This window comes from Passer domesticus, unplaced genomic scaffold, assembly GCF_036417665.1.
Source record: "Passer domesticus isolate bPasDom1 unplaced genomic scaffold, bPasDom1.hap1 HAP1_SCAFFOLD_201, whole genome shotgun sequence".
Lineage (NCBI taxonomy): Eukaryota > Metazoa > Chordata > Aves > Passeriformes > Passeridae > Passer > Passer domesticus.
The window spans coordinates 39,111-67,080 of record NW_026989982.1 but is presented as its reverse complement, the minus strand read 5'-3'; the positions used below and the strand labels follow the sequence as shown (position 1 = coordinate 67,080).

General features: G+C 56.3%; 1 protein-coding gene across 1 annotated transcript; it reads right to left on the bottom strand.

The window, feature by feature from the left end:
* SRRT (serrate, RNA effector molecule) lies at window positions 1–25,417 on the bottom strand. Its single transcript, XM_064406338.1, is given in 24 exon segments — window positions 1–155; window positions 861–953; window positions 1,497–1,656; window positions 2,224–2,352; window positions 2,354–2,418; window positions 3,075–3,105; window positions 3,108–3,230; window positions 4,503–4,590; window positions 4,631–4,707; window positions 4,806–4,871; window positions 5,875–6,123; window positions 8,176–8,254; window positions 8,744–8,805; window positions 9,850–10,074; window positions 11,392–11,452; window positions 11,835–11,929; window positions 12,589–12,702; window positions 13,163–13,332; window positions 14,971–15,140; window positions 19,261–19,449; window positions 21,156–21,311; window positions 23,001–23,126; window positions 24,520–24,639; window positions 25,262–25,417. Coding segments are annotated over 23 exon segments (2,739 nt in total). The 5' UTR covers window position 24,639; window positions 25,262–25,417; the 3' UTR covers window positions 1–63.
* Window positions 25,418–27,970: the final 2,553 nt, after the last annotated feature.

Genomic DNA, 27,970 nt, shown 5'->3' with positions numbered 1-27,970 from the left:
CCCATTTTCGGGGTCCCCCCCCATTTTTGGGGTGCCCCGGGCCTCACCTGCTGCGGGGTTTGTTCAGGTACCCCCCCCCCGGCCCCGCCCTGCCCCCCGGAAGGTTTCGTAGCTGCCGCGACCCCCGTAGGGCCCGGGGGGGTACGGGTGGGATCCTGCAGGAAACAAGGGGTTAAAAAACACCCGAAAACGACCAGAATACCACCAAAAAAAATCCAAAAAAATCCCAAAAATATCCACCAAAAAACCGCCCGAAATATCCCAAAACCAACCAAAAAAACAACCAAAATATCCCAAAAATATCCCAAAAACCACTCCCCCCCCAAATCCCCCAATTTTCCCCAAAACCCCCCAAATCCCCCCAAAATCCCCCCCAATTTCCTCCAAATCCCCAATTTTCCCCGAAATCCCCTGAATTTTCCCCCAAATTCCCCCCAAACCCTCCCAAAATCCATTAATTTTCCCCAAATGCCCCCAAATCCTCCCAAAATCCCCCCAATTTCCCCCAAACCCCCCCAAACCCCCCCAGTTTCCCCCCAAAACCCCCTAAAATCTCCAAATTTTCCCCCCAAGTCCCCCCCAATTTTTCATAAATCCCCCCCCAAAATCCCCCCAAACCTCCTCAAACCCTCGCAAAATCCCCCAGTTTCCCCCCAAATCCCCCAATTTCCCCCAAAACCCCTTAAAATCTCCAAATTTTCCCCCCCAAATCCCCCCAGTTTCCCCCCAAATCCCCCAATTTCCCCCAAAACCCCTTAAAATCTCCAAATTTTCCCCCCCAAATCCCCCAGTTTCCCCCCAAATCCCCCAATTTTTCATAAATCCCCCCAAAACCCCCCAAACCCCCCCATCCCCGGTACCTCCGTAGCCCAGCATGGGGGGCCGGGGGGTCCCGTAGGGCATCAACCCCTGGGGGGACTGGGGGGGGTACGGGAGGGTCCCGGGGGCCAGGCCTGGGGGGACACAGGGGTCACACAGGGGTCAGGGGTCACACCGGGGTCACCCAGGGGTCAGGGGTCACCCCGGGGTCAGCCAGGGTCCCCAGGAGTGGCCCCAAGGCTGGGGAGGGGGGGGTTGGGGACAACGAGGGGGACACGGAGCACAGGGAGGTGGCACGGGGGGCACAGGAGTGACACACATGACACAGGAGTGACACACGTGACACACGTGACACAGGAGTGACACACAGGTGACACCGAGGTGACACACAGGTGACACACAGGTGACACAGGAGTGACACAGAGCCCAGGGGTGGCACTGAGGTGACACTCGAGGTGACACTGAGGTGACACAGAGGGTGACACAGAACATGACAGAGAAGACACAGGTGTGACGCAGGGGTGACACTGAGGTGACACTGGGGGTGACAGGGGTGGCACAGGGATGACACACAGGGGTGACGCAGAGCCCAGGGGTGACACAGCTGACACTGAGGTGACACAGGTGACATTGGTGACACACAGGTGACACACAGGTGACACTGAGGTGGCACTGACCGGCGTTGGGCCCCCCGGCGGGGCCCCCCTTGCCCCCCTCGGGCAGGGCCGGGCGCTTCGGGTCCATCAGGAAATTGTTGAAGAACAAAACCTCCTTGCGCACGGCGCCCATCTTGTCCCCGTGCTTGTTGAAGATGTGCTTGCGCACGAACTCGGGGCCCTGGGGGACACCGAGGGGGACATTTGGGGACATTGGGGGACACCCGGGGGATTGGGGACACCAGGGGCACCCAGGGGATTGGGGACATTTGGGGACATTGGGGTCACAGTGCCCATCCTGTCCCCGTGCTTGTTGAAGATGTGCTTGCGCACCAACTCGGGGCCCTGGGGACATTGGGGACATCCAGGGGACACTGAGAGGTTTGGGGACACTGACAGGATTGGGGACATCAACTCTCCATTGTCCCCAGGGTGTCCCCAAGGTGTCCCCACCTTGAACTTTTTCCCGCTGAGGGGGCACAGCCACTTGTCCTTGCCCAGCTCCTGGGTGTCCCCAATGGTTCCTGTGTGTCCCCAATGACCCCAAGGTGTCCCCAATGACCCTGACAATGTCCCCAAGGTGTCCCCAAGGTGTCCCCAGTGTCCCCACCTTGAACTTCTTGCCGCTGAGGGGGCACAGCCACTTGTCCTTGCCCAGCTCCTGGGTGTCCCCAATGGTTCCTGTGTGTCCCCAATGACCCTGACAATGTCCCCCAAGGTGTCCCCAAGGTGTCCCCAGTGTCCCCACCTTGAACTTCTTGCCGCTGAGGGGGCACAGCCACTTGTCCTTGCCCAGCTCCTGGGTGTTGGCGCTGACGAACTTCTCGAGCTCCTGCTCGGGGTCCTTGCGGCCGAGGCGCTGCGCCTCCTCCTCGGGGGACCGCGCCGGGGCCGGCCAGCAGCGGGGCCAGGCGCGCCTCGAACCCGCGCTGCCACTCGGCCACTGGGGACAGGACACTGGGGTTACTGGGAGAACTGGGAATGGGGAAAAACCTGAAAAAACCCCGTAAAAATGGCATAAACGGGGCAAAAACGGGGTAAAAACGGGGTTTGGGGTCACTGCAGCAGGGCCAGGCGCGCCTCGAACCCGCGCTGCCACTCGGCCACTGGGGACAGGGGACAAAGGGACACTGGGGTTACTGGGAGAACTGGGAATGGGGGAAAATCCCAAAAAAAACCCCGTAAAAATCGCATAAAAACCGAGAGAAACGGGGTAAAAACGGGGTTTGGGGTCACTGGGATCGGGGCCAGGCGCGCCTCGAACCCGCGCTGCCACTCCCACACTGGGGACAGGTTTTGGGGTGAATTCAGGGTTTTTTGGGGTCATTTTGGGGTGAATTTGGGGTCACATTCCCCGTGGGACACGCGGTTGGCTTTGGGGTCGTTCTGGGGTGGTTTTTTGGGGTGAATTCAGGGAATTTTGTCTCACCTTCGCCGTGGGAGACGGGGTTGGTTTCGGGGTGTTTTTTTTGGGGTAAATTTGAGTTATTTGGGGGTTTTTTTGCCTCACCTTCGCCATGGAGACGCGGTTGGATTCTGAGGGTTTCTGGGGTGATTTTTGGGGTTCTTTTGGGGTAAATTTGGGGTTTTTTGCCTCACCTTCGCCGTGGGAGACGCGGTTGGGCGGGCAGCGGGGCCCCGCACGTGGATGATCCCGCAGCGGTTCGGCATCTCGTCCTCGTTGGGGTACTCGGAGGTGTTGTAGTAATCCACCGAGTGCACGATGCGCAGGTACAGCAGGAGGCGGTCCAGCACCTGGGGGGACATTTGGGGACATTTGGGGACATTGGGGACATTGAGGGGATTTGGGACATTGGGGACACACCTTGAGCAGCTTCTCATCACACTCCATGATGACACCCTGGTGACACCTTGGTGACTTTTTGGGGACACCTTGGGGAGACTTTGGGGAGACCTTGGGGACACTCTGAGGACAGTTTGGGGACACCTTGGTGACACTCTGGGACACACCTTGAGCAGCTTCTCATCACACTCCATGACGACACCTTTGGGACTTTTTGGGGATACCTTGGTGACACCTTGGGGACACCTTGAGGACACCTTGATGACACCTTGGGGACACTTCAAGGACACTTTGGGGACACTTTGGTGACACTGGGGACGCACCTTGAGCAGCTTCTCATCGCGCTCCACGGTGACGCTTTGGGGACACCTTAGGGACACCCTGGAGACACTTTGGTGACACTTTGGAGACACTCTGGAGACACTTTGGGGACACCTTGGGGACACTTTAAGGACACCTTGGTGACACTTTGGGGACACTTTGGGGGACACTTTGGGGACAGTTTTGGGACAGTTTTGGGACAGTTTGGGGACAGTTTGGGACGCACCTTGAGCAGCTTCTCATCACACTCCATGATGACACCTTGGTGACACCTTGGGGACACCTTGGGGACACTTTGGGGACACTTTGGGGACAGTTTTGGGACAGTTTTGGGACAGTTTGGGGACAGTTTGGGACGCACCTTGAGCAGCTTCTCATCACACTCCATGATGACACCTTGGGGACACCTTGGGGACACCTTGGGGACACTTTGGGGACACTTTGGGGACAGTTTTGGGACAGTTTTGGGACAGTTTGGGGACAGTTTGGGACGCACCTTGAGCAGCTTCTCGTTGCGCTCCACGGGTGACACTTTGGGAACACCTTAGGGACACCCTGGGAACTTTTTGGGGACACTTTGATGACACCTTGGGGACACTTTGGGGACACCTTGGGGACAGTTTGGGGACACTTTGGGACTCACCTTGAGCAGCTTCTCGTCGCGCTCCATGGTGACACCTTGGTGACACCTTGGGGACACCTTGGGGACACTTTGATGACACCTTGGGGACACCTTGGGGACACTTTGGGGACACCTTGAGGACAGTTTGGGGACAGTTTGGGACGCACCTTGAGCAGCTTCTCATCACACTCCATGATGACACCTTGGTGACACCTTGGGGACACCTTGGGGACACTTTGGGGACACCTTGGGGACACTTTGGGGACAGTTTGGGACGCACCTTGAGCAGCTTCTCGTCGCGCTCCACGGTGACCTCGGCCGGGTTGGTCTCGCGCGCGGCGTCCTCGGCCGGGGCTGCGCCCTGGCCCTGGCCCTGGCCCTGTCCCTTGTCCCTGTCCCTGTCCCTGTCCCAGCAGCTCCTCCTCCTCGGCGCTCACCTCCTCGATCAGGTAATCGGTGATGTGCCGCAGCACCGGGTTCTGCGCCTGGGGACAGCAACGGGGACATTGGGGACACGTTGGGGACATCACTGGGGATGTGCCGCAGCACCGGGTTCTGGGCCTGGGGACAGCAATGGGGACACGTTGGGGACATTGGGGACATCAATGGGGACATCACTGGGGATGTGCCGCAGCACCGGGTTCTGGGCCTGGGGGGACAGTGGGGACAATGGGGACATCAATGGGGACAGCATCGGTGATGTGCCGCAGCACCGGGTTCTGAGCCTGGGGGGACAGTGGGGACATTGGGGACAATGGGGACATCAATGGGGACATTGGGGACATCACTGGGGATGTGCCGCAGCACTGGGTTCTGCGCCTGGGGACATCAATGGGGACATTGGGGACACGTTGGGGACATTGGGGACATCACTGGGGATGTGCCACAGCACCGGGTTCTGGGCCTGGGGGGACATTGGGGACACCCTGGGGACACCTTGGTGACATTGGTGACCCCACTGGGGACACCGGGGATTCCCTGCTAACACCTCAAAGAACCCCAGTGACACCCTGGTGACACCCTGGGGATACTGGGGACACCGGGGATCCCCTGGTGACACCCTGGTGACACCCTGGGGATACTGGGGACACCGGGGATCCCCTGGTGACACCACTGGGGACATTGGGGACACCCTGGGGACACCGGGGATCCCCATGTGACACCACTAGGGACATTGGTGACACCCTGGGGACACTGGAGATGTCACTGGGCACACCCTGGTGACACTTCAGTGGACCCTGGTGACACCGGGGATCCCCTGGTGACACCACTGGGGACATTGGGGACACCCTGGGGACACCAAGGATCCCCCTGGTGACACCCTGAGGACACTGGTGATCCCACTGGTGACACTGGGGATCCCCTGGTGACACCTTGGGGACACCCTGGTGATACTGGGGACACCAGGGATCCCCATGTGACACCACTGGGGACATTGGGGACACCCTGGTGACTCCACTGACAGTGCTGGTGACACCCTGGTGATACTGGGGATCCCACTGGGGACCCCTGAGGACACCCTGGTGACACAGGTGACACCACAGGTGACACCCTGGTGACACCCTGGGGATACTGGGGATCCCACTGGTGACCCCGAGGACACCCTGGTGACACCCTGGTGACACCGCTGACACCGCGGCGCCGCGTCTCACCCCGGGCTCGGCGGCGGGCGGCGGCTCGCTGTCCCCGGCGCTGTCCCCGGCGCTGTCCCCGGCGCCGTCCCCCGCGGCGGCGCCGGGGGGGCTCCAGAGGCGCGCGCGGGCGTCCAGCGCCTGCACCAGGCGCGCCGCCAGCTTGATGTCGTGGCGCACGATGGGCCGGTGCTGCGTCAGCCCCGAGACGTTGCGCACGCGCCGCGTCAGGTCCCGGTTCACGCCGGGGCTCAGCTCGCACTCCCGCAGCTGGGGACCCCGAAAATCATCAGAATCACCCCAAAAAAATCCATCAAAACAACCCCAAACCCCAGCCCCGGGACGTTGCGCACGCGCCGCGTCAGGTCCCGGTTCACGCCGGGGCTCAGCTCGCACTCCTGCAGCTGGGGACCCCAAAAACACCCCAAAAACACCCAAAAAAACATCAAAATACCATCAAAATCTATCAAAACCAGCCCAAAATCCATCAAAACAACCCCAAACCCCAGCCCCGAGACGTTGCGCACGCGCCACGTCAGGTCCCGGTTCACACCCGGGCTCAGCTCGCACTCCCGCAGCTGGGAACCCCGAAAACACCCCAAAAAACCATCAAAAACACCCAAAAAACCATCAAAATAACCCAAAAATCCATCAAAATCCATCAAAACCAGCCCAAAATCCATCACAATAACCCAAAAAACACCAAAACCAGCCCAAACCCCAGCCCCGGGACGTTGCGCACGCGCCGCGTCAGGTCCCGGTTCACGCCGGGGCTCAGCTCGCACTCCCACAGCTGGAGACCCCAAAAACACCCCAAAAACACCCCAAAAACACCCAAAAAACCATCAAAATAACCCAAAAATCCATCAAAATCCATCAAAACCAGCCCAAAATCCATCACAATATCCCAAAAAACACCAAAATAACCCCAAACCCCAGCCCCGGGACGTTGCGCACGCGCCGCGTCAGGTCCCGTTCACGCCGGGCTCAGCTCGCACTCCCGCAGCTGGGGACCCCAAAAACACCCCAAAAACCATCAAAACATTCCAAAAAACATCAAAATCAGCCCAAAAAACCTTCAAAGTATCCCAAAAAACACCAAAACCAGCCCAAACCCCAGCCCCGAGACGTTGCGCACGCGCCGCGTCAGGTCCCGGTTCACGCCGGGGCTCAGCTCGCACTCCCGCAGCTGGGGACCCCAAAAACACCCCAAAACCACCCAAAAAAACCATCAAAAATAATCCAAAAATCGATCAAAATCCATCAAAATTGATCAAATCCATCAGAATCACCAAAAAAAAACCCATAAAAATTCACCAAAATCCATCAGAATCACCCCAAAACCACCCCAAAACCCAACCCAGTTCACGCCGGGGCTCAGCTCGCACTCCCGCAGCTGGGGACCCCAAAAACACCCCAAAAACACCCAAAAAATCATCAAAATAACCCAAAAATTCATCAAAATAACCCAAAAATCGATCAAAATTCATCAAAATCCATCAGAATCAGTCAAAACCACCCCAAAACCCAACCCAGTTCACGCCGGGGGCTCAGCTCGCACTCCCGCAGCTGGCAACCCCAAAAACACCCAAAAAACCATCAAAATAACCCAAAACCCATCAAAACTACCCAAAAATTCATCAAAATCCATCAAAATCTATCAAATCCATCAGAATCACCGAAAAAACCCATCAAAATTCACCAAAATCCATCAGAATCACCCCAAAACCACCCCAAAACCCAGCCCAGTTCACGCCGGGGCTCAGCTCGCACTCCTGCAGCTGGGAACCCCAAAAACACCCCAAAACACCCAAAAAAACCATCAAAATAACCCAAAAACCATCAAAACTACCCAAAAATTCATCAAAATCCATCAAAATCTATCAAATCCATCAGAATCACCGAAAAAACCCATCAAAATTCACCAAAATCCATCAGAATCACCCCAAAACCACCCCAAAACCCAGCCCAGTTCACGCCGGGGCTCAGCTCCCATTCCTGCAGCTGGGAACCCCAAAAACACCAAAATCAGCCCAAAAAAACCCATCAAAATCCATCAAAATCACTGAAAAACCCAACAAAATCAGCCAAAAACCTGTCAGAATCACCCCAAAACCCAGCCCGGGGTCAAACCACGGCTCAGCTCACACTCCTAAAGCCAGAAACCAAAAAAATATCAAAATCACCTTGAAATTACCCCAAAATCCATCAAAATCAGCCCAAAATCCTTCGGAATCACATCAAAAACCATCAAAACCACCCCAAAAATCATCGAAATCACCCCAAATCCTTCAAATCGGCTCGATGTGCCCCAAAACGCACCCGGATGTTCTGCAGGCTCCAGCAAATCTCCTTGATGTTCACGCTGCGGTCGAAGGTCACCCAGCCCCTCCTGAAAAACCTGGGGGGAAAATTGCTGTGAGTCCCAAAAATCCCGAAATTCCACCCAAAATTCACCCAGCCCCTCCTGAAAAAACCTGAGAGAGGAAAAATCCCATTGTGAGCCCCAAAAACCCCAAAATTCCACCCAAAATTCCACCCAAAATTCACCCAAACCCTCCTGAAAAACCTGAGAGAAAAATTTCTGTGAGCCCCAAAACTCTAAAATTCCACCCAAAATTCACCCAGCCCCTCGTGAAGAACCTGAAAGGGGGAAAATCCCAGTGTGAGCCCCAAAAAACCCCAAAATTCCACCCAAAATTCCACCCAGACCCCCCTCCTGAAAGCCCTGAGGTGACCCCAAACCCCCCAAAAACCCCCAAAATTCACCCCAAAAATCCCCAAAATTCCACCCAAAATCCACCCCAAAATCCCACCCAACCCCCCCAAACACCCCGAGGTGACCCCAAAAGCCCCAAAATCCCCCGAATTCAGCCCAAAAGGGCCTCACCTCCTCTCGGGCTGCGGCTCCGACAGCGCCACGCGCATGAACCCGGGGTAGCGCTTGCACAGCTGGGGGGACAGGGAGATTTTGGGGAAATTTGGGGGATTTGGGGGTTTTGGGGGGATTTTGGGGGGCACTTGGGGTTTTTTGGGGTGGTTTTCGGGGCATTTTTGGGGTCCCAGGGCTGGTTTTGGGGTTCCCAGGATGTTTTTGGGGTGATTTCAGCGTATTTTCGGGGCTTTTTTCGGGGTCTCTGCCCCCTCTCACCGCCACGATCTCGGGTTTTGGGGTATTTTGGGGTGTTTTTGGGTATTTTCATGGTGGTTTTGGGTATTTTGGGGGCATTTTTGGGGTATTTTTTGTTCCCAGGATGTTTTTGGGGTATTTTGAGGGTCTTTTGGGGGTCTGTGCCCCCCGCTCACACGCCACGATCTCGGGTTTTTGGGTATTTCTGGGTATTTTGGTGTGGTTTGGGGTATTTTCTGGGTGTTTTGGGATATTTTTGGGGTGTTTTGGGGGTCTGTGCCCCCCGCTCACCGCCACGATCTCGGGTTTTTGGGTATTTTTGTGTGTTTTTGTGTATTTTCAGGGCGTTTCTGGGTATTTTTGGGTGTTTTCAGGGTATTTTGGGGGTCTGTGCCCCCCGCTCACCGCCACGATCTCGGGTTTTTGGGTATTTTTTGGTGTTTTGGGGTGTTTCCAGGGTATTTCTGGGTGTTTTCAGGGAATTTTGGGGTATTTTGGGTTATTTCAGGGTCTGTGCCCCCCGCTCACCGCCACGATCTCGGGTTTTGGGGTATTTTTGGGTATTTTGGGGTGGTTTGGGGTATTTTCTGGGTGTTTTGGGATATTTTTGGGTTATTTTGGGGTCCGTGCCCCCCGCTCACCGCCACGATCTCGGGTTTTGGGGTATTTTTGGGTGTTTTGGGGTGTTTCCAGGGTATTTCTGGGTGTTTTGGGATATTTTTGGGTTATTTCGGGGTCTGTGCCCCCGCTCACTGCCACGATCTCGGGTTTTTGGGTATTTTTGGGTATTTTGGGGTGGTTTGGGGTATTTTCTGGGTGTTTTGGGATATTTTTGGGTTATTTCGGGGTCCGTGCCCCCCGCTCACCGCCACGATCTCGGCCTGGGCGATGTTGGGCGCGATGTTCCTCATGAAGAGCGAGCAGGTTTTGTGCAGGGGCCGCGGCCGCGCCTCGGGGACCCCCCCCGGGCCCCCCCCCGGGCCCCCCCCCCGGGGGCCCCTCCTTGGCCTTGGGGGGAGGGGAGCCCCCCGCCGCGGGGGGAGGGGTCCCCGGGGCCGCCTCGGGGGGGGGTTTGTCCTCCTTGGGCTCCTCTGGGGGGCACACGGGGACGCGGGGTCACGGGGAGACCCCCGAAACACCGCGGGGGGACCCCCGGGATCGGAGCGCCCCGGAGACCCCAACCCAAATACCCCAGAGACCCCCAGAGACCCCAAACCCAAATACCCCAGAGACCCCAAACCCAAATATCCCAGAGACCCCAAACCCAAATATCCCAGAGACCCCCAGAGACCCCAAACCCAAATATCCCAAATATCCCAGAGACCCCCAGAGACCCCAAACCCCATCCAGAGACCCCAACCCAAATACCCCAGAGACCCCCAGAGACCCCAAAGCCAAATACCCCAGAGACCCCAACCCAAATACCCCAGAGACCCCCAGAGACCCCAAACCCCATCCAGAGACCCCAACCCAAATACCCCAGAGACCCCCAGAGACCCCAAACCCAAATATCCCAAATATCCCAGAGACCCCAAACCCAAATATCCCAAATATCCCAAACCCCACCCAGACACCCCAAAGACCCCTCCAGAGACCCCAAATCCAAACCCAAATATCCCAGAGATCCCAACTCCCCCCCAGAGACCCCAAAGACCCCAAACCCCAACCCAAATATCCCAAATATCCCAGAGACCCCAAACCCCAACTCAAATATCCCAAAGACCCCAAACCCCATCCAGAGACCCCCTCAGAGACCCCAAACCCCAACCCAAATATCCCAAACCCCACCCAGAGACCCCAAATCCAAACCCAAATAACCCAGAGACCCCAAACCCAAATATCCCAGATATCCCAGAGACCCCAAACCCCATCCAGAGACCCCCCAGAGACCCCCCCGGAGAACCCAAACACCCCCAAACCCCCCCCCAGAGACCCCAAGAGACCCCAAACCAAATATCCCAGAGACCCCAAACCCCATCCAGAGACCCCCAGAGACCCCAAACACCCCCAAAACTCCACCCCGAATACCCCAGAGACCCCAAACTCCCGGAATGTCCCCAATGTTCCCTCAAGGACCCCCCCAGGACCCCTCCCCTCACTGTCCCTGTGTCCCCATGTCCCCTCAGTGTCCCCAATGTCCCCAGTGTCCCCTCACCGTCCTTGTGGGGCTGTCCCCTGTGTGTCCCCTCAGTGTCCCCTCGCTGTCCCCTCAGTGTCCCCACTGTCCCCTCAGTGTCCCCTCACCGTCCTTGTGGGGCTGTCCCCTGTGTGTCCCCTCGCTGTCCCCGCTGTCGCTGTCCCCTCAGTGTCCCCAATGTCCCCAGTGTCCCCTCACCGTCCTTGTGGGGCTGTCCCCCCCGTGTCCCCTCGCTGTCCCTGTGTCCCCAATGTCCCCAATGTCCCCTCACCATCCTTGTGGGGCTGTCCCCTGTGTGTCCCCTCGCTGTCCCCGCTGTCGCTGTCCCCTCGCTGTCCCCAATGTCCCCAATGTCCCCTCAGTGTCCCCAATGTCCCCACTGTCCCCTCAGTGTCCCCTCACCGTCCCGGGGCTGCTGTCCCCTGTGTGTCCCCTCGCTGTCCCCTGTGTGTCCCCTCGCTGTCCCCTCAGTGTCCCCTCAGTGTCCCCAATGTCCCCTTGCTGTCCCCTCACCATCCCGGGGCTGCTGTCCCCTGTGTCCCCTCGCTGTCCCCTCAGTGTCCCCACTGTCCCCTCAGTGTCCCCTCACCGTCCCGGGGCTGCTGTCCCCTGTGTCCCCTCGCTGTCCCCTCAGTGTCCCCACTGTCCCCTCAGTGTCCCCAATGTCCCCAATGTCCCCTCAGTGTCCCCACTGTCCCCTCAGTGTCCCCTCACCATCCTTGTGGGGCTGTCCCCTGTGTGTCCCCTCGCTGTCCCCCGCTGTCGCTGTCCCCGTCCTCGCTGTCCCGGCTGCGCTGCCGCGGCCGCGCCTGCGGGGAAAGGGGCGGGGCGTAAGCGACTTAATGAGGGGAGGGGCCACCCACAGGGGTGAGGCTTGTGGGGAGGGGCGGGGCTTCGCAAGGGGAGGGGCTCTTGGGGTGGGGCTAACAGAAAGGGGTGTGGCTGAAAGAAAAGGGGTGTGGCTTGTTAGAAAGGGGTGTGGCTGAAAGAAAAGGGGTGTGGCTTGGTAGAAAGGGGTGTGGCCAACAGAAAGGGGGCGTGGTTTGTTAGAAAGAGGTGTGGTTTGTTAGAAAGGGGTGTGGTTTGTTAGAAAAGGGTGTGGCCAACAGAAAATGGGTGTGGTTTGTTAGAAAGGGGCGTGGCTTGTTAGGAAGGGGGTGTGGCTTAGCTGAAAATGGGCATGGTTGGTTATAAAGGGGTGTGGTTTGTTATAAATGGGTGTGGCTTAACATAAAGGGGTGTGGCTTGTTAGAAAGGGGTGTGGCTAACAGAAAATGGGTGTGGTTTGTTAGAAAGGGGTGGGGTTTGTTAGAAAGGGGTGTGGCTAAAATAAAGGGGTGGAGTTTGTTAGAAAGAGGCATGGCTTAACACAAAATGGGTGTGGTTTGTTAGAAAGGGGTGTGGTTTGTTAGAAAGGGGTGTGGCTAACAGAAAAGGGGTGTGGCCAGTTGGGGGCATGTCCACTGACCTTGGCCCCGCCCTCCTTGTCGCCTTCCTCGGCCTTGGGCCCCTTGTCCGGCCCCTCCTCCTCCTCTGGCCCCGCCCCTGCTGCAGGCTCCGCCCCTGGCTCCGCCCCTTCGGCCTGTGGGGAGGGGGGGGGGTCAGAGGGGACCCCAAAGAACAAGAGACCCCAAAAGAGACCCCCCAAAAAAACCCCAAGAATTAAAACAACCCTAAAAAAACCCAAAAAAAGACCCCAAGAATCAAAACAACCCTAAAAAACCCCCAGGGGACCCCAAAAAAAGACCCCAAAGTGACCCTAAAGAACCCCTGAGAATCAAAAGAATCCCAAAAACCCCCAAGGGACCCCAAAACCTCCTCGGGGACCCCAAAAAAGACCCCAAAGAACCTCAGAGATTCAAAGCAACCCTAAAAATCCCCCAGGGAACCCCAAAAATACACCTTAAAGAATCCCTGAGAATCAAAGAAAACCTTAAAAATCCCCCAGGGAACCCCAAAAAAACACCCTAAAGAACCCCTGGGAATCAAAACAATCCCAAAACCCCCCAGGGGACCCCAAAACCCCCTGGGGGACCCCAAACCTTGGCGCTGTCGTCGCCCTCGGGGCGCTCGGGGGGGCCCTTCCCGGGGGGCTCTGGGGGTCTCGGCTCCTCTTTCTTGGGGCCTTCGGCCTTGTCCGCCCGCTCCTCCTCCTCCTCCTGCTCCAGGATCCGCAGGTCGTGCTCCGTGCCCCCCTCCATCTTAATCACCGCTGGAAAAACGGGGGGAAACGGCCAAAAACTGGGTTAGAAACGGCCAAAAACGGGGTAAATGTGGCTGAAAATGAGTCAGGAATTCATGAAAATAGGATTAGGAATTGAGGAGAAGAATCCTTCTCCTCTTCGGTTTAATTGTTGCTTCAAATGAGGAAAAACATTAAAACTGGGAAAAAAACCCAAAACTGGATGAAAAAACCCTCAAAGACTGGCTTAAAAGAACCCAAACCCAGGCAATAACCACTTCAAAATGAGTTAAAAACACCTGAAATTGGAATAAAAACATTTTCAATTGAGTCGGAAACCTCCAAAATGGGTGTCCCCTCATGACCTCCCTCCACACCATTCCCTCACACTTTTCCTCCCTTTTCTCCCCTCACAGTTTCTCACCTTCTTTCTCCCCTCACACTTTCCTCTTTTTCTCTCCTCATTTTCCCCTTGTTTCTCCCCTCACACTTTCCCATTTTCCCCCCTCATTTTCCCCTTTTTTCTCCCCTCATTTTCCTTTTTCTCCCCTCATTTTCCTCTTTCTCCCCTCACACTCTCCCGCCATTTTCTCCCCTCACTTTCCTCTTTTTCTCCTCACATTTCTTGCCTCTTTCTCCCCTCACCCTTTCCCTGCTTTTTCTCCCCTCATTTTCCCTTTTTTCTCCCCTCATTTTCCTCTTTCTCCCGTCACACTTTCCCGCCATTTTCTCCCCTCACTCTCCTCTTTTTCTTCCCTACTTTCCCTCCATATCTCCCCTTTTTCCTTTTTCTTCCCTCACACTTTCCCTCCTTTTTCTCCCCTCATTTTCCTCTTTCTCCCCTCACACTTTCCTGCCATTTTCTCTCCTCACACTTTCCCGCCATTTTCTCCCCTCATTTTCCCTTTTTTCTCCCCTACTTTCCCTCCTTTTTCTCCCCTCATTTTCCTTTTCCCCCCCTCATTTTCCTCTTTCTCCCCTCATCTTCCTTTTTCTTCTCACATTTCTTGCCATTTTCTCCCCTCACGTTTTCCCGCCTTTTTTTCCCCCTCACGTTTTCCCGCCATTTTCTCCCCTCACACTTTCCCGCCATTTTCTCCCCTCATTTTCCCCTTGTTTCTCCCCTACTTTCCCTCCTTTTTCTCCCCTCATTTTCCTTTTTCTCCCCTCACTTTCCTCTTTTTCTCCCCTCATTTTCCTCTTTCTCCCCTCACACTTTCCTGCCATTTTCTCCCCTCATTTTCCCTTTTTTCTCCCCTACTTTCCCTCCTTTTTCTCCCCTCATTTTCCTTTTTCTTCTCACATTTCTTGCCATTTTCTCTCCCCTCACGTTTTCCCGCCATTTTCTCCCCTCACACTTTCCCTCCTTTTTCTCCCCTCATTTTCCTTTTTCTTCTCACATTTCTTGCCATTTTCTCTCCCCTCACGTTTTCCCGCCATTTTCTCCCCTCACACTTTCCCGCCATTTTCTCCCCTCATTTTCCCCTTTTTTCTCTCCTCATTTTCCCCTTGTTTCTCCCCTCACATTTCCTTTTTTCTCCCCTACTTTCCCTCCTTTTCTCCCCTCATTTTCCCTTTCATGGAAACCTCCCTTGTGGGGAATTTTCCGGGGCGTTTCCGCTCCTCCAGCACCCCCAAAAGACCCAAAAATCGCCATTTCGGGGTTACCCGCGTCCAGGGTCTTGATGATCTGCGGGGCGCGGTCGATGTCCAGCAGCAGGTTGTCGAACCAGCCGTGCTCCCAGAGGTAGAGGAAGACGCCCAGGCGGTTCCTGAGGGCGGCCTGCGCCTCCTGCTGCCGCCGCCCGGCCTCGTCGGGGTGGTACTTGGAGCGGAACCTGCGCATCGGGGCCAAAAACGCCCGGATCGGGGCTCAGCGCCGGCCCCGCAGCCCCCCCGGGCCCGCACGGTCCTGGAGGGGAGCCCCCCGAAAATCCAGGGGGTGGGGAGGGGGTTTGGGGGGGAAAATGGGGAGGGGGGCGCAGAGTTTTTGGGGGATTAATTTGGGTTTCTTGGGGGAAAAATGGGGAGAGGGGCTCAGAGTTTTTGGGGGATTAATTTGGGTTTTTTGGGGGAAAAATGGGGAGAGGGGCTCAGAGTTTTTGGGGGATTAATTTGGGTTTCTTGGGGGATTAATTTGGGGTTTTTTGGGGGAAAAATGGGGAGAGGGGCTCAGAGTTTTTGGGGGATTAATTTGGGGTTTTTGGGGGAAAAATGGGGAGAGGGGCTCAGAGTTTTTGGGGGATTAATTTGGGGTTTTTTGGGGGATTAATTTAGGGAGAGGGGCAAAAAGTTTTTGGGGAGGACTCAGAGTTTTTGGGGGATTAATTTGGGGAGGGCGCAAAAGTTTTTGGGGGATTCATTTGGGGAGCGTCCAAAGTTTTTGGGGGATTCATTTGCAGAGAGGGGCGCAAAGTTTTTGGGGGATTAATTTGAGGAGGGCTCGAAGTTTTTGAGGGATTAATTTGGGGTTTTTGGGGGGAAAAATGGGGAGAGGGGCTCGAAGTTTTTGAGGGATTAATTTGGGAGAGGGGCCCAAAGTTTTTGGGGGATTAATTTCTGGAGTCTGGTAAAACTGGGGAGGGGGACACCCCAAATTTATGGGGTCTGGGGGAGAGCTGAGCCCCCACAGAGGGGGTTGAGGTTTTTGGGCTTTTCTGGGGTTTTGAGGCATTTTTGGGTTTTTTGGGGGTTTTTTTGGGTGGTTTTGGGGTTTTTTTGGGGTGTTTTTGGGGTGTTCTGCACTGGTTTCAGAGGTATTTTGGACAAGATTTTCAGAGATAGTTTCTGGAATTTTTGGGAATTTTTTTGGCTCTCGGGAGTGTGATTTTTGTGTGATTTTATGGGTTTTTTGTCACATTTTTGGTGTGTTCTGGGCTGGTTTTGAGGCTCTTCTGAGAGCACTTTTGGGGGGTTTAGAGACGTTTTCAGGGCTGGTTTTTGTATTTTTTGGGGGTGTTCTGAAACATTTTCAGGGATGTTTTTAGGGGCTTTTTTTCATTTTTTGAGTGCTTTGAAACATTTTCTGGGGTGCTTTTAGGGCTCTTTATTGCATTTTTGAGGCCGTTTTGAGACATTTTGAGGGATGTTTTTGGGGCTGTTTTTTGCACTTTTGGGGGTGTTCTGACACACTTTCAGAGATGCATTTAAGGGTGTTTTTTGCCTTTGTGGGAGTGTTTCAACACATTTTCAGCTTTTTTTGTGTGTTTTTGGGGGTGTTTTAACACATTTTCAGGGCTGTTTTTTGCATTTTTGGGGGTGTTTTAACACATTTTCAGGGCTGTTTTTTGCATTTTCGGGGCCATTTTTTGGGGTATTTTAACACATTTTCAGCTCTTTTTTTTTTTGCACTTTTGGGGCCGTTTTTAAACAAGCATTTCCTTCAGATTCCTGGCTGTTTCCAGGATTTTTTTTTGGGCCGTTTTCACACCGTTTTGGGATCTTTTCCAGCACATTCTGCCCCATTTTTGACGCGATTTGAGGGAGTTTCCAGCAGTGGTTTTGGGGCGTTTTGAGGCCATTCCTGGGGGGTTTTTGGGGCGTCCCTGGGAGCAGTTTTGGGGTGTTTCTGGGGGGTCTCGGGGCTCTTTTGAGGGCGCTCCAGGTGTCCCGTGGGGGGGTTTGGGGGGGTCATACCTAAACTCGCCGCGAGCGTCGCCGTCCGCCGGGCCCCGAAAACTGCGGCGCTTTTAAAAACCCCAAATTCGGCCGCGCCTTTTTTTTTTTTTTTTTTTTTTTTTTTGGGGGGGGGCGTTTTTTTGGGGGGGCATTTTTCAAAACCGACCCCCGCAAAAAAAAAATTTTAAAAAAATAAAATAACAAAGGTCCCTGGCTAAGTCCTGCACTGTGACCTCGCCGCATTGTGCGCGGCCCCCGCCCTCTCTGCCTGCCCCGCCCGGCGGCTCCGCGGCTCCCGAGGGCGCTGGGGGAGAAGGGAAGCGTTAAAGCTGCAGAAATCCACCCAAAACCGCCCCGAAATCCACCCAAAACTGCCCCAAACACGCTGGGGGAGAAGGGAAGCGTTAAAGCTGCAGAAATCCACCCCAAATCCGCCCCGAAATCCACCCAAAACTGCCCCAAACACGCTGGGGAGAACGGAAGTGTTAAACCTGGAGAGAGGCGGAAAATGCAACCCAAAACTGCCACAAATCCGCCCCAAAACTGCCACAAATCCACCCCAAAACTGCCACAAATCCACCCCAAAGCTGCCCCAAAGTCCAGCCCAAAACTGCCCCAAACAGACTGCGGGAGAAGAAAAACGTTAAACGTGGAGAGAGGCGGAAAATGGAACCCAAAACCGCCCCAAAACCGCCCCAAAAACCAGCCCTGGGAGGGCTGGGGTACAACGGAAGTGTTAAACCTGGAGAGAGGCAGAAAATCCACCCCAAATCTGCCCTAAAACTGCACAAAATCCAGCCCAAAACTGCCCCAAATCCACCCAAAACCAGCCCTGAGAGTGCTGGGGTATAACAGAGATGTTAAACCCAAAAATCCACCCCAAATCTGCCTCAAATCCACCCAAACTGCCCCAAAACCAGCCCTGAGAGCGCTGGGGTACAACGGAGGCGTTAAACCTGGAGAGAGCTGAAAATCCACCCCAAAACTGCCCCAAAACTGCCTCAAATCCACCCAAAACCAGCCCTGAGAGCGCTGGGGTACAATGGAGGCGTTAAACCTGGACAGAGCTGAAAATCCACCCCAAAACTGCCCCAAAACTGCCCCACATCCACCCCAAAACTGCCCCAAATCCAGCCCTGAGGCGTTAAACCTGGAGAGAGGCGGACAATGCAACCCAAAACTGCCCCAAAACTGCCCCAATCCACCCCAGAACTGCCCCAAAACTGCCCCAAATCCACCCAAACGCGCCGGGGGAGAAGGGAAGAGTTTAACCTGGAGAGAGCTGGAAAACCCACCCCAAAACTACACCAAAACCTCCCATTTTTCCCCTATTTTTCACCACTTTTTCCCCATTTTTCCACCATTGTTTCCTCATTTTTTCACCATTTTTCCACCACTGTTTCCCCATTTTTCCACAAACACTCCCATTTTTTCACCACTACTTCCCCATTTTTCCACCATTTTCCCACCATTTTCCCACCACTTTTTCCCTATTTTTTCCACCACTGCTTCCCCATTTTTCCACCATTTTTTCACCACTATTTCCCCATTTTTTCACCATTTTTCCACCATTTTCCCCCTATTGTTTCCCCATTTTTCCACCATTTTTTCACCAACCCCCCATTTCTCCAGCCATGTCCTCCAGCAATGTCCTCGTTTTCTCACCATTGTTTCCCCATTTTCCCCCACTTTTTCCACCATTTCCCACCACTTCTTCACCACTATTTCCCCCTTTTTCCACCATTTTTTGCCATTTTTCCACCGCTTTTTCACCATTTCTCCCCCCTCCCTATTCCCCCCACCCCATTTCGGGGTCCTGTCCCCATTTCGTGCCCCGCCATTTTGGTGCCCCCCATCCTGTCCCCCATTTCGGTGTCCCCCCCCCCATCTCATCCCCATTTTGGGGTCCCCATTTTGGGGTCCTGTCCCCATTTTGTGCCCCCCATCCTGTCCCCCATTTCGGTGTCCCCCCCCCCCATCCCCTCCCCATTTCAGGGTCCCCCATTTCGGTGCCCCCCATCCTGTCCCCCATTTCGAGGTCCCCCATTTTGGGGTCCTGTCCCCCATTTCGGTGTCCCCCCATTTCGGGGTCCCCATTTCAGGGTCCCCATTTCGGGGTCCCCCCTCCCCATTTCGGGGTCCCCATTTCGGGGTCCCGTCCCCTCCATTTCGGGGTCCTGTCCCCATTTCGTGCCCCGCCATTTTGGTGCCCCCCATCCTGTCCCCCATTTCGGTGCCCCCCATTTCGGGGTCCCCATTTCAGGGTCCCCCATTTCGGTGCCCCCCATTTCGGGGTCCCCGTTCCGGGGTCCCCCCCGTCCCCCCGTGGTGGGCACGCACCACTCCTCGTCCTTGTGGGCCAGGAAGAACTCCTGCAGCTGCTGCCGCCGGAAGTCCAGCTTGTAGTCGTTGTAGCGCTTCACGGCCTCCGTCTCGTCCACGGCGTCGTCCAGCGACAGCAGGAACTCCTTGAAGCTCTTCATCACGGGGGGCGCCGCGCCCAGCTCCACCTCCGCGATCGTGCCCAGCCTGGGGGGGTATCGCGATATTAGAGACCGTATCGTGACATTTGGGATCGATATCGGGGGGTTAGGGGTGGATATTGGGGGGTTTGGGGTCACTATCGGGGGTTTTCATCACGGGGGGGCCGCGCCCAGCTCCACCTCCGCGATCGTGCCCAGCCTGGGGGGCATGTCGTGACATGGGGGAGTCATATCGGGGGGTTTGGGGTCACTATCGCGACATTTGGGGTCACTATCGTGGGGTTTGGGGGCGATACCGCGAGGTCTTGGTTGGATATCGTGACATTTGGGGTCACTATCGTGGGATATCGGGGGGTTTGGGGTCACTATCGTGACATTTGGGATCAATATCAGGGGTTTGGGGTCACTATCGGGGGTTTTCATCACTGGGGGGGCCGCGCCCAGCTCCACCTCCGCGATCGTGCCCAGCCTGGGGGGCCGTATCGCGATATTGGGGGCATATCGTGACATTTCATATCGATATCGTGACATTTCAGATCAATATCGGGGGGTTCGGGGTCACTATCGGGGGTTTGGGGTCACTATCGGGGGTTTTCATCACGGGGGGGGCCGCGCCCAGCTCCACCTCCGCGATCGTGCCCAGCCTGGGGGGGCGTATCGCGATATTAGAGATCATATCGTGACATTTGGGATCGATATCGTGAGGTTTGGGATCGATATCGGGGGGTTTGGGGTCACTATCGGGGGTTTTCATCACGGGGGGCGCCGCGCCCAGCTCCACCTCCGCGATCGTGCCCAGCCTGGGGGGCCATATCGCGATATTGGGGGGCATATCGTGATATTTGGGATGGGTATCGGGGGGTTTGGGATGGGTATTGGGGGGTTTGGGGTCACTATCGGGGGGTTTGGGGTCACTATCGGGGGTTTTCATCACGGGGGGGCTGCGCCCAGCTCCACCTCCGCGATCGTGCCCAGCCTGGGGGGCCGTATCGCGATATTGGGGTCACTATCGTGACATTTGGGATCGATATCGTGACATTTGGGGTCATTATCGTGGGATATCGGGGGGTTTGGGGTCACTATCGGGGGTTTTCATCACGGGGGGCGCCGCGCCCAGCTCCACCTCCGCGATCGTGCCCAGCCTGGGGGGGTATCGCGATATTGGGGGCATATCGTGACATTTGGGATGGATATCGGGGGGTTTGGGGTGGATATCATGAGGTTTGGGATCGATATCGCGGGGTTTGGGATGGGTTTTGGGGGGTTTGGGGTCACTATCGCGACATTTGGGGTCGATATCGTGGGGTTTGGGGTCACTCTTGCGGGTTTTGGGGTCGATCTCGTGGGGTTTGGGGTCACTCCGGGGCACTTTGGGGCAATTTCAGCAGAACTTGGGGTCGCTCTGGGGGGCTCAGGGGTTTGGGGGTCCCGAGTGTGATTTTTGGGGCCGTTTTGGGGCCGTTTTGGGTCTGGGTAGCTCAGGGAATTCCGGGATTTTTTGAGGTGATTTTTGGGGTCCCGAGTGGGATTTTTGGGGTGAATTTGGGCGGTTTTGGCTCACCTGGCCTGGATGGGCAGCAGCTGGTGCTGCAGGAGCTGCTGCTGCACCCCCCACACGTTTGGGGCCGTTTTGGGGCCGTTTTGGGGCCGTTTTGGGGTCTCACAATCTCAGGGAATTTCGGGATTTTTTTGAGGTGATTTTTGGGGATTTTGTCTCAGTTTTTGGGGTGAATTCGGGGGATTTTGGCTCACCTGGCCTGGATGGGCAGCAGCTGGTGCTGCAGGAGCTGCTGCTGCATCTCGTGGGGGCCCCAGGGCGCCTGGGGGGGGCCGTAGGTGGGCCCGGCCCCTCCCCCGCCGTAGGGCAGCTCGTAGCCGCTGTGGTAGGGGTCGCTGCCGTGGTCATCCCTGGGGTCACGCGGGGGGCAAACAGGGGTCAAAGGTCACCGAGGGGTCACCGAGGGGTCACCGAGGGGCAGGGGGTGGGGGTGGGGGGGAGTTTTGGGGGGAGTTTGGGGGGTTTGGGGTCTCTGGGCAGTCCCTGCGCGGCCGTTTCTGGGGGGGGTTGGGGACATTCTGGGGGTTTTTTTGGAATGTTTTGGGGATATTTTTGGGATATTTTTGATATTTTTGGGATTTTTTTAGGATATTTTTTGAGTATTTTTTTGATGTTTTTGGAATATTTTTGGGTGTTTTTTGGAAATTTTTGGGACATTTTTCGGGTATTTTTTGGATATTTTTGGGATGTTTTTTGGGTATTTTTTGGATAGTTTTAGGATGTTTTTTGGGTATTTTTTGGGTTATTTTTGGGATATTTTTGGAGTATTTTTTGAGAATTTTTGGGATATTTTTGGGGTTTTTTGAATATTTTTTAGATATTTTTGGAAATTTTTGTATATTTTTGGGATTTTTTGGGGAATTTGTCAGGTAATTTTTTGAGTATTTTTCCAATATTTTTGGGGATGTTTTTGGGTATTCTTTTGATAGTTTTGGGATATTTTCTGGGTATTTTCTGGATATTTTTGGAATATTTCTTGGGTATTTTTTGGATATTTTTGGGGATTTTTTGGGATTTTTTTGGGTATTTTTTGGGTTATTTTTGGGATGTTTTTGGGATATTTTTGGAGTATTTTTTGAGAATTTTTTGGGATATTTTTTGGTTATTTTTTGAATATTTTTTGGATATTTTTGGAAATTTTCTTGGGTATTTTTTAGGTATTTTTTGGATTTTTTTGGGATTTTTTGGGTATTTTTTGGGATACTTTTTGGGTATTTTCTGGATATTTTTGGGATGCTTTTGGGATATTTTTTTGACTGTTTGGGATATTTTTGCGATATTTTCTGGGTATTTTTGGGATGTTTTTGCGATATTTTCTGGGTATTTTTGGGACGTTTTTGTGCTATTTTTGGGGTGAATTTGGTGTAATTTCGGGCTCTCTCACCAGTCCCTGTGCAGCCGTTTCTGGGCCGGTTTTGGGGACATTTTTGTGATATTTTTTGTGATGTATTTGGGATATTTTTGGGATTTTTTTCAGGATATTTTCAGGGTGTATTTGGGATATTTTTGGGGTGAATTCCATGGATTTTGGGGTCTCTCACCAGTCCCTGCGCAGCCGTTTCTGGGGTGGTTTTTGTGGTATTTTTATGATAATTTTGGGATATTTTGAGGATATTCTTGTGATATTTTGGGGATATGTTCAGGATATTTTCGGGGTGTGTTTAGGATATTTTTGGGGTGAATTCCAGGGATTTCGGGCTCTCTCACCAGTCCCTGTGCAGCCGTTTCTGGGGCAGTTTTGGGGATATTTTTACGATATTTTTGGGATATTTTGAGGATACTTTTGTGATATTTTGGGGATATTTTCAGGATATTTTCAAGGTGTATTTGGGATATTTTTGGGGTGAATTCCAGGGATTTCGGGGCCTCTCACCAGTCCCTGCGCAGCCGTTTCTGGGGCGGTTTTGGGGATATTTTTACGAGATTTTTGGGATATTTTTGTGATATTTTGGGTATATTTTAGGGATATGTTCAGGATATTTTTGGGGTGTGTTTAGGATATTTTTGGGGTGAATTCCAGGGATTTCGGGGCCTCTCACCAGTCCCTGCGCAGCCGTTTCTGGGGCGGGCTCAGCTCGTGCCGGGGCGGGGAGAATCGCTCCCGCCGGCTGCGCTCGTAGTCCCGGTAATCGCGGCTGCGGCGCTCGCGGCCCCGCTCCCAGTCCCTGCGCCAAACTGGGAATTAGGGACCCCCCAGTGACCCCCCAGGGCCCAAACTGGGAACCAAGAACCCCCCCAGTGCCCCCCAACCGGGACAAACTGGCACAAACTGGGACAAACTGGGAGCGGGGCAGTGCCGGTAATCGCGGCTGCGGCGCTCGCGGCCCCGCTCCCAGTCCCTGGGGGAAACTGGGAATTAGGGACCTCCCCAGTGCCCCAACTGGGACAAACTGGGAGTGAGGGACCCCCCCAGTGCCCCCCAACCGGGACAAACTGGGACAAACTGGGACAAACTGGGAGCGGGGCAGTGCCGGCAATCGCGGCTGCGGCGCTCGCGGCCCCGCTCCCAGTCCCTGCGCCAAACTGGGAATTAGGGACCCCCCAGTAACCCCCCAGGGCCCAAACTGGGAACCAAGAACCCCCCCCAGTGACCCCCAGCTGGGATAAACTGGGACAAACTGGCACAAACTGGGACAAACTGGGAGCGGGGCAGTGCCGGTAATCGCGGCTGCGGCGCTCGCGGGCCCCGCTCCCAGTCCCTGGGGGAAACTGGGAATTAGGGACCCCCCAGTGCCCCAACTGGGACAAACTGGCACAAACTGGGACAAACTGGGAACCACAGACCTCCCCAGTGCCCCCCAACCGGGACAAACTGGCACAAACTGGGACAAACTGGGACAAACTGGGACAAACTGGGAGCGGGGCAGTGCCGGTAATCGTGGCTGCGGCGCTCGCGGCCCCGCTCCCAGTCCCTGCGCCAAACTGGGAATTAGGGACCCCCCAGTGCCCCAACTGGGACAAACTGGGAACCACAGACCCCCCCAGTGACCCCCAGCTGGGACAAACTGGGACAAACTGGGACACACTGGGAGTGAGGAACCCCCAGTGCCCCCCATCCTTCCCCAGTCCCTCCCAGTCCGTTCCCAGTCAGTCCCAGTCCCTCCCAGTGCCCCCATTGTCCCTCCCAGTGCTCCCAGTCCATTCCCAGTCCATTCCCAGTCACTCCAATCAGTCCCAGCTCATTCCCAGTCCCTCCCAGTTCAATCCAGTATCCCCAGTCCCTCACCGGTCACTCCAGTCCTCCCTCCTCCTCTCCTCCCTCTCCCGGGAGCGCTCGTAGTCGCTCCCAGTGCTCCCAGTTCATTCCAGTCCATTCCCAGTCCCTCCCAGTCCCTCCCAGTCCCCCCAGTGTCCCTCACCGGTCACTCCAGTCGTCCCTCCTCCTCTCCTCCCTCTCCCTGGAGCGCTCGTAGTCGCTCCCAGTGCTCCCAGTCCATTCCCAGTCCATTCCCAGTCCATTCCCAGTCCCTCACTGGTCACTCCAGTCCATTCCCAGACCATTCCCAGTCCCTCCCAGTTCAATCCCAGTCCCTCCCAGTATCCCCAGTATCCCCCCACCGGTCACTCCAGTCGTCCCTCCTCCTCTCCTCCCTCTCCCGGGAGCGCTCGTAGTCGCTGCGCTCCCGCCGGAACTTGTCCCTGCGCCGCCGGTCGTACTCGTCATCGCTGTCCCCCATCCTGCCCGGGGGTCACTGGGGTCAGCGAGACCCCCAGAGACACCCCCAGACCCACAAAGAGACCCCAGACCCACAAAGGGACCCACAAAGAGACCCCAGACCCACAAAGGGACCCCCAGGACACCCTCAAACCCCCCTTCCCATCATCCCCCGCGGCCCCGGGACCCCCTCAGACCCCCGGGACCCCCCCCAAAACCCCCTCAAACCGCCCCAAAAACCCTTCCCATGATCCCCCAGACCCCCCAGCCCCCCTCAAACACCCCTTCCCATCATCCCCCGCGGCCCGGGACCCCCTCAGAGCCCCTCAGAGCCCCGGGACCCCCCCCCCAAACCCCCAAATCCCCCTCAAATCCCCTCCCACGACCCCTCAGACCCCCTCAAACCCCCCTCCCATGATCCCCCGCGGCCCCGGGACCCCCAAATCCCCCTCAAACCCCCCTCCCATGATGCCCCGCGGCCGCCCCCAGACCCCCCGCGCCCCTCAGCGCCCCCATCCCGTCATGCCCCGCGCCCTCCCTCACACCCCCCCCCCGCCCCCCCCACACCCCTCAGCGCCCCCGTGACGTCACACCTCCCCTCCGTGACGTCACTGGGGACCCCCCCCCCCCCGGCCCCTCCCGGACCTGCCCGCGCGGCCCCGGCCCCGCGCGCCGCTGCCCGCTCCGCTTCCGCCGGAAGTGACGCGAGAGGGGGGGCGGCAACGCCGGAATGGCGCCGCCGGAAAACCGCGGAGGGGAGGGAGGGAGGAAGGGAGGACGGGGTCGGCTCCCGCTGCCCCAACCCCACCCCGGGGTCTCACCCGGGGCTGCTCCGGTGGAGGAGCGGCGGGAGGAGCCGCCCGAGGCCTCCGGGGCCGCTCAGGCCGCGCTCGTCTCTATGACCCCCGGCGGGGCCGCTCCGCCCCGCTCCTCTCTATGGTTGCGCTCCGAGGGAGCGCCCGCGCACTGCGCCTGCGCGGCCGCCGCGCTGCCATTGGCCGCCGGATTCTCCCGCGCGCGCTCGCGGCGGGCTCCGCCCCCCCGGTCCCGCCATCTTCTCCGCGCGCGTCACGTGACGCCGCCATTTTGTCGCGGCGGGATCCGCGCAGGCGCAGTGCGGCGCCGGGGGGCGCAGTGGGCGCCGCCATCTTGCCAGTGCCCCTCCCCCAGTGATCCCAGTGCCCTCCCAGTGCTCCCAGTATGACCCCAGTGGCCCCCTAGTGACCCCCAGTGCCCTCCCAGTACCACCCCAGTGCTCCCAGTATGACCCAGTGCCCTCCCAGTGCTCCCAGTGCCCCCCAGTGCCCTCCCAGTGCCCTCCCAGTCCGTACTGGTCTGTACTGGTCTGTACTGGTCCATACTGGTTTGTACTGGTCTGTACTGGTCCGTACTGGTCTGTACTGGTTTGTACTGGTTTGTACTGGTTTGTACTGGTCTGTACTGGTTTGTACTGGTCTGTACAGGTCTGTACTGGTCTGTACTGGTTTGTACCGGTCCGTACTGGTCTGTACTGGTCCCTACTGGTCCGTACTGGTCTGTACTGGTTTGTACTGGTCCGTACCGGTCCGTACTGGTTTGTACTGGTCTGTACAGGTTTGTACTGGTCTGTACTGGTCCGTACTGGTTTGTACTGGTCCATACTGGTCTGTACAGGTTTGTACTGGTTTGTACCGGTCCATACTGGTCCGTACTGGTCTGTACTGGTTTGTACTGGTCCGTACTGGTTTTTACTGGTTTTTATTTGTCAAAAATAGGTCGGAAACCGGACCCCAAATCCCTCCCAGTTCATCCCAGTTCCATTTTCAGCCCCCCCCAGTCCCTCCCAGTTTACCCCTGTCCCTCCCAGTATAAACCAGTTCCCCCCAGTCCCCCCCAGTTTATCCCAGTTCCATTTTAGGCCCCTCCAGTTCCATCCCAGTCCCTCCCAGTTCATCCCAGTTCCATTTTCAGGCCCCCCAGTTCCTCCCAGTTCCCGTCCCAGTCCCCCCCAGTATAAACCAGTTTCTCTCAGTCTCTCCCAGTCCCCCCCAGTCCATCCCAGTTTATCCCAGTTCCATTTTAGCCCCCCCCCCAGTGCTCCCAGTCCCCTCCCAGTTTATCCCAGTCCCTCCCAATCCCCCCCAGTATAAACCAGTCCCCCCCATTTCCCCCCCCAGTGCTCCCCAGTTTATCCCAGTCCATTCCAGTCCCCTCCCAGTCCATCCCAGTCCCCCCCTAGTCCATCCCAGTCCCTCCCAGTGCTCCCAGTTTCTTCTCCCAGTCCCTCCCAGTCCATCCCAGTTCCATTTTTGGCCCCCCCAGTTCCCCCCCCACTGCTCCCAGTCCCCCCAGTCCATCCCAGTTTATCCCAGTCCCTCCCAGTTCCATTTTTAGCCCCCCCAGTCCCTCCCAGTGCTCCCAGTTTCCCCCCCAGTCCCTCCCAGTTTGTTCCAGTCCCCCCCAATAACCTCCCAGTCCCCCCCCAGTCCATCCCAGTTTATCCCAGTCCCCCCCAGTCCATCCCACTCCCTCCCAGTGCTCCCAGTTTCTTCTCCCAGTCCCTCCCAGTTTATTCCAGTCCCCCCCAGTTCCCCCCCAGTCCATCCCAGTTTATCCCAGTTCCATTTTTGGCCCCCCCAGTCCCCCCCAGTATAAACCAGTTCCCCCCCCAGTTTATCCCAGTCCCCCCCAGTCCATCCCAGTCCCTCCCAGTGCTCCCAGTTTCCTTTCCCAGCCCTCTCAGTCCATCCCAGTTTATCCCAGTTCCATTTTTGGCCCCCCCAGTCCATCCCAGTTTATCCCAGTCCCTCCCAGTTCCATTTTCAGCCCCCCCAGTATAAACCAGTTCCCCCCCAGTCCCCCCAGTTTCCTCTTCCAGTCCCTCCCAGTTTATCCCAGTTCTATTTTAGCCCCCCCCAGTCCATCCCAGTTTATCCCAGTCCCTCCCAGTTCCATTTTTGGCCCCCCCAGTCCCTCCCAGTGCTCCCAGTTTCCCCCCCAGTCCCTCCCAGTTTATCCCAGTCCCCCCCAATAACCTCCCAGTCCCCCCCAGTCCCCCCCCAGTCCATCCCAGTTTATCCCAGTCCATCCCAGTCCCCCCCCAGTTCCTCCCAGTCCATCCCAGTCCCCCCCAGTTTATCCCAGTCCCTCCCAGTTCCCCCCCCCAGTCCATCCCAGTCCCTCCCAGTTCCATTTTCAGCCCCCCCCAGTTTATCCCAGTCCCTCCCAGTTTATCCCAGTTCCATTTTTGGCCCCCCCAGTCCCCCCCCAGTCCCCCCCCAGTATAAACCAGTCCCTCCCAGTTCCTCCCAGTCCGGCCCCTCCCGGGAAGCCCCGAACAAAGGCTCCTTTCCCGTGGGGGGAGGGGCTCCTTCC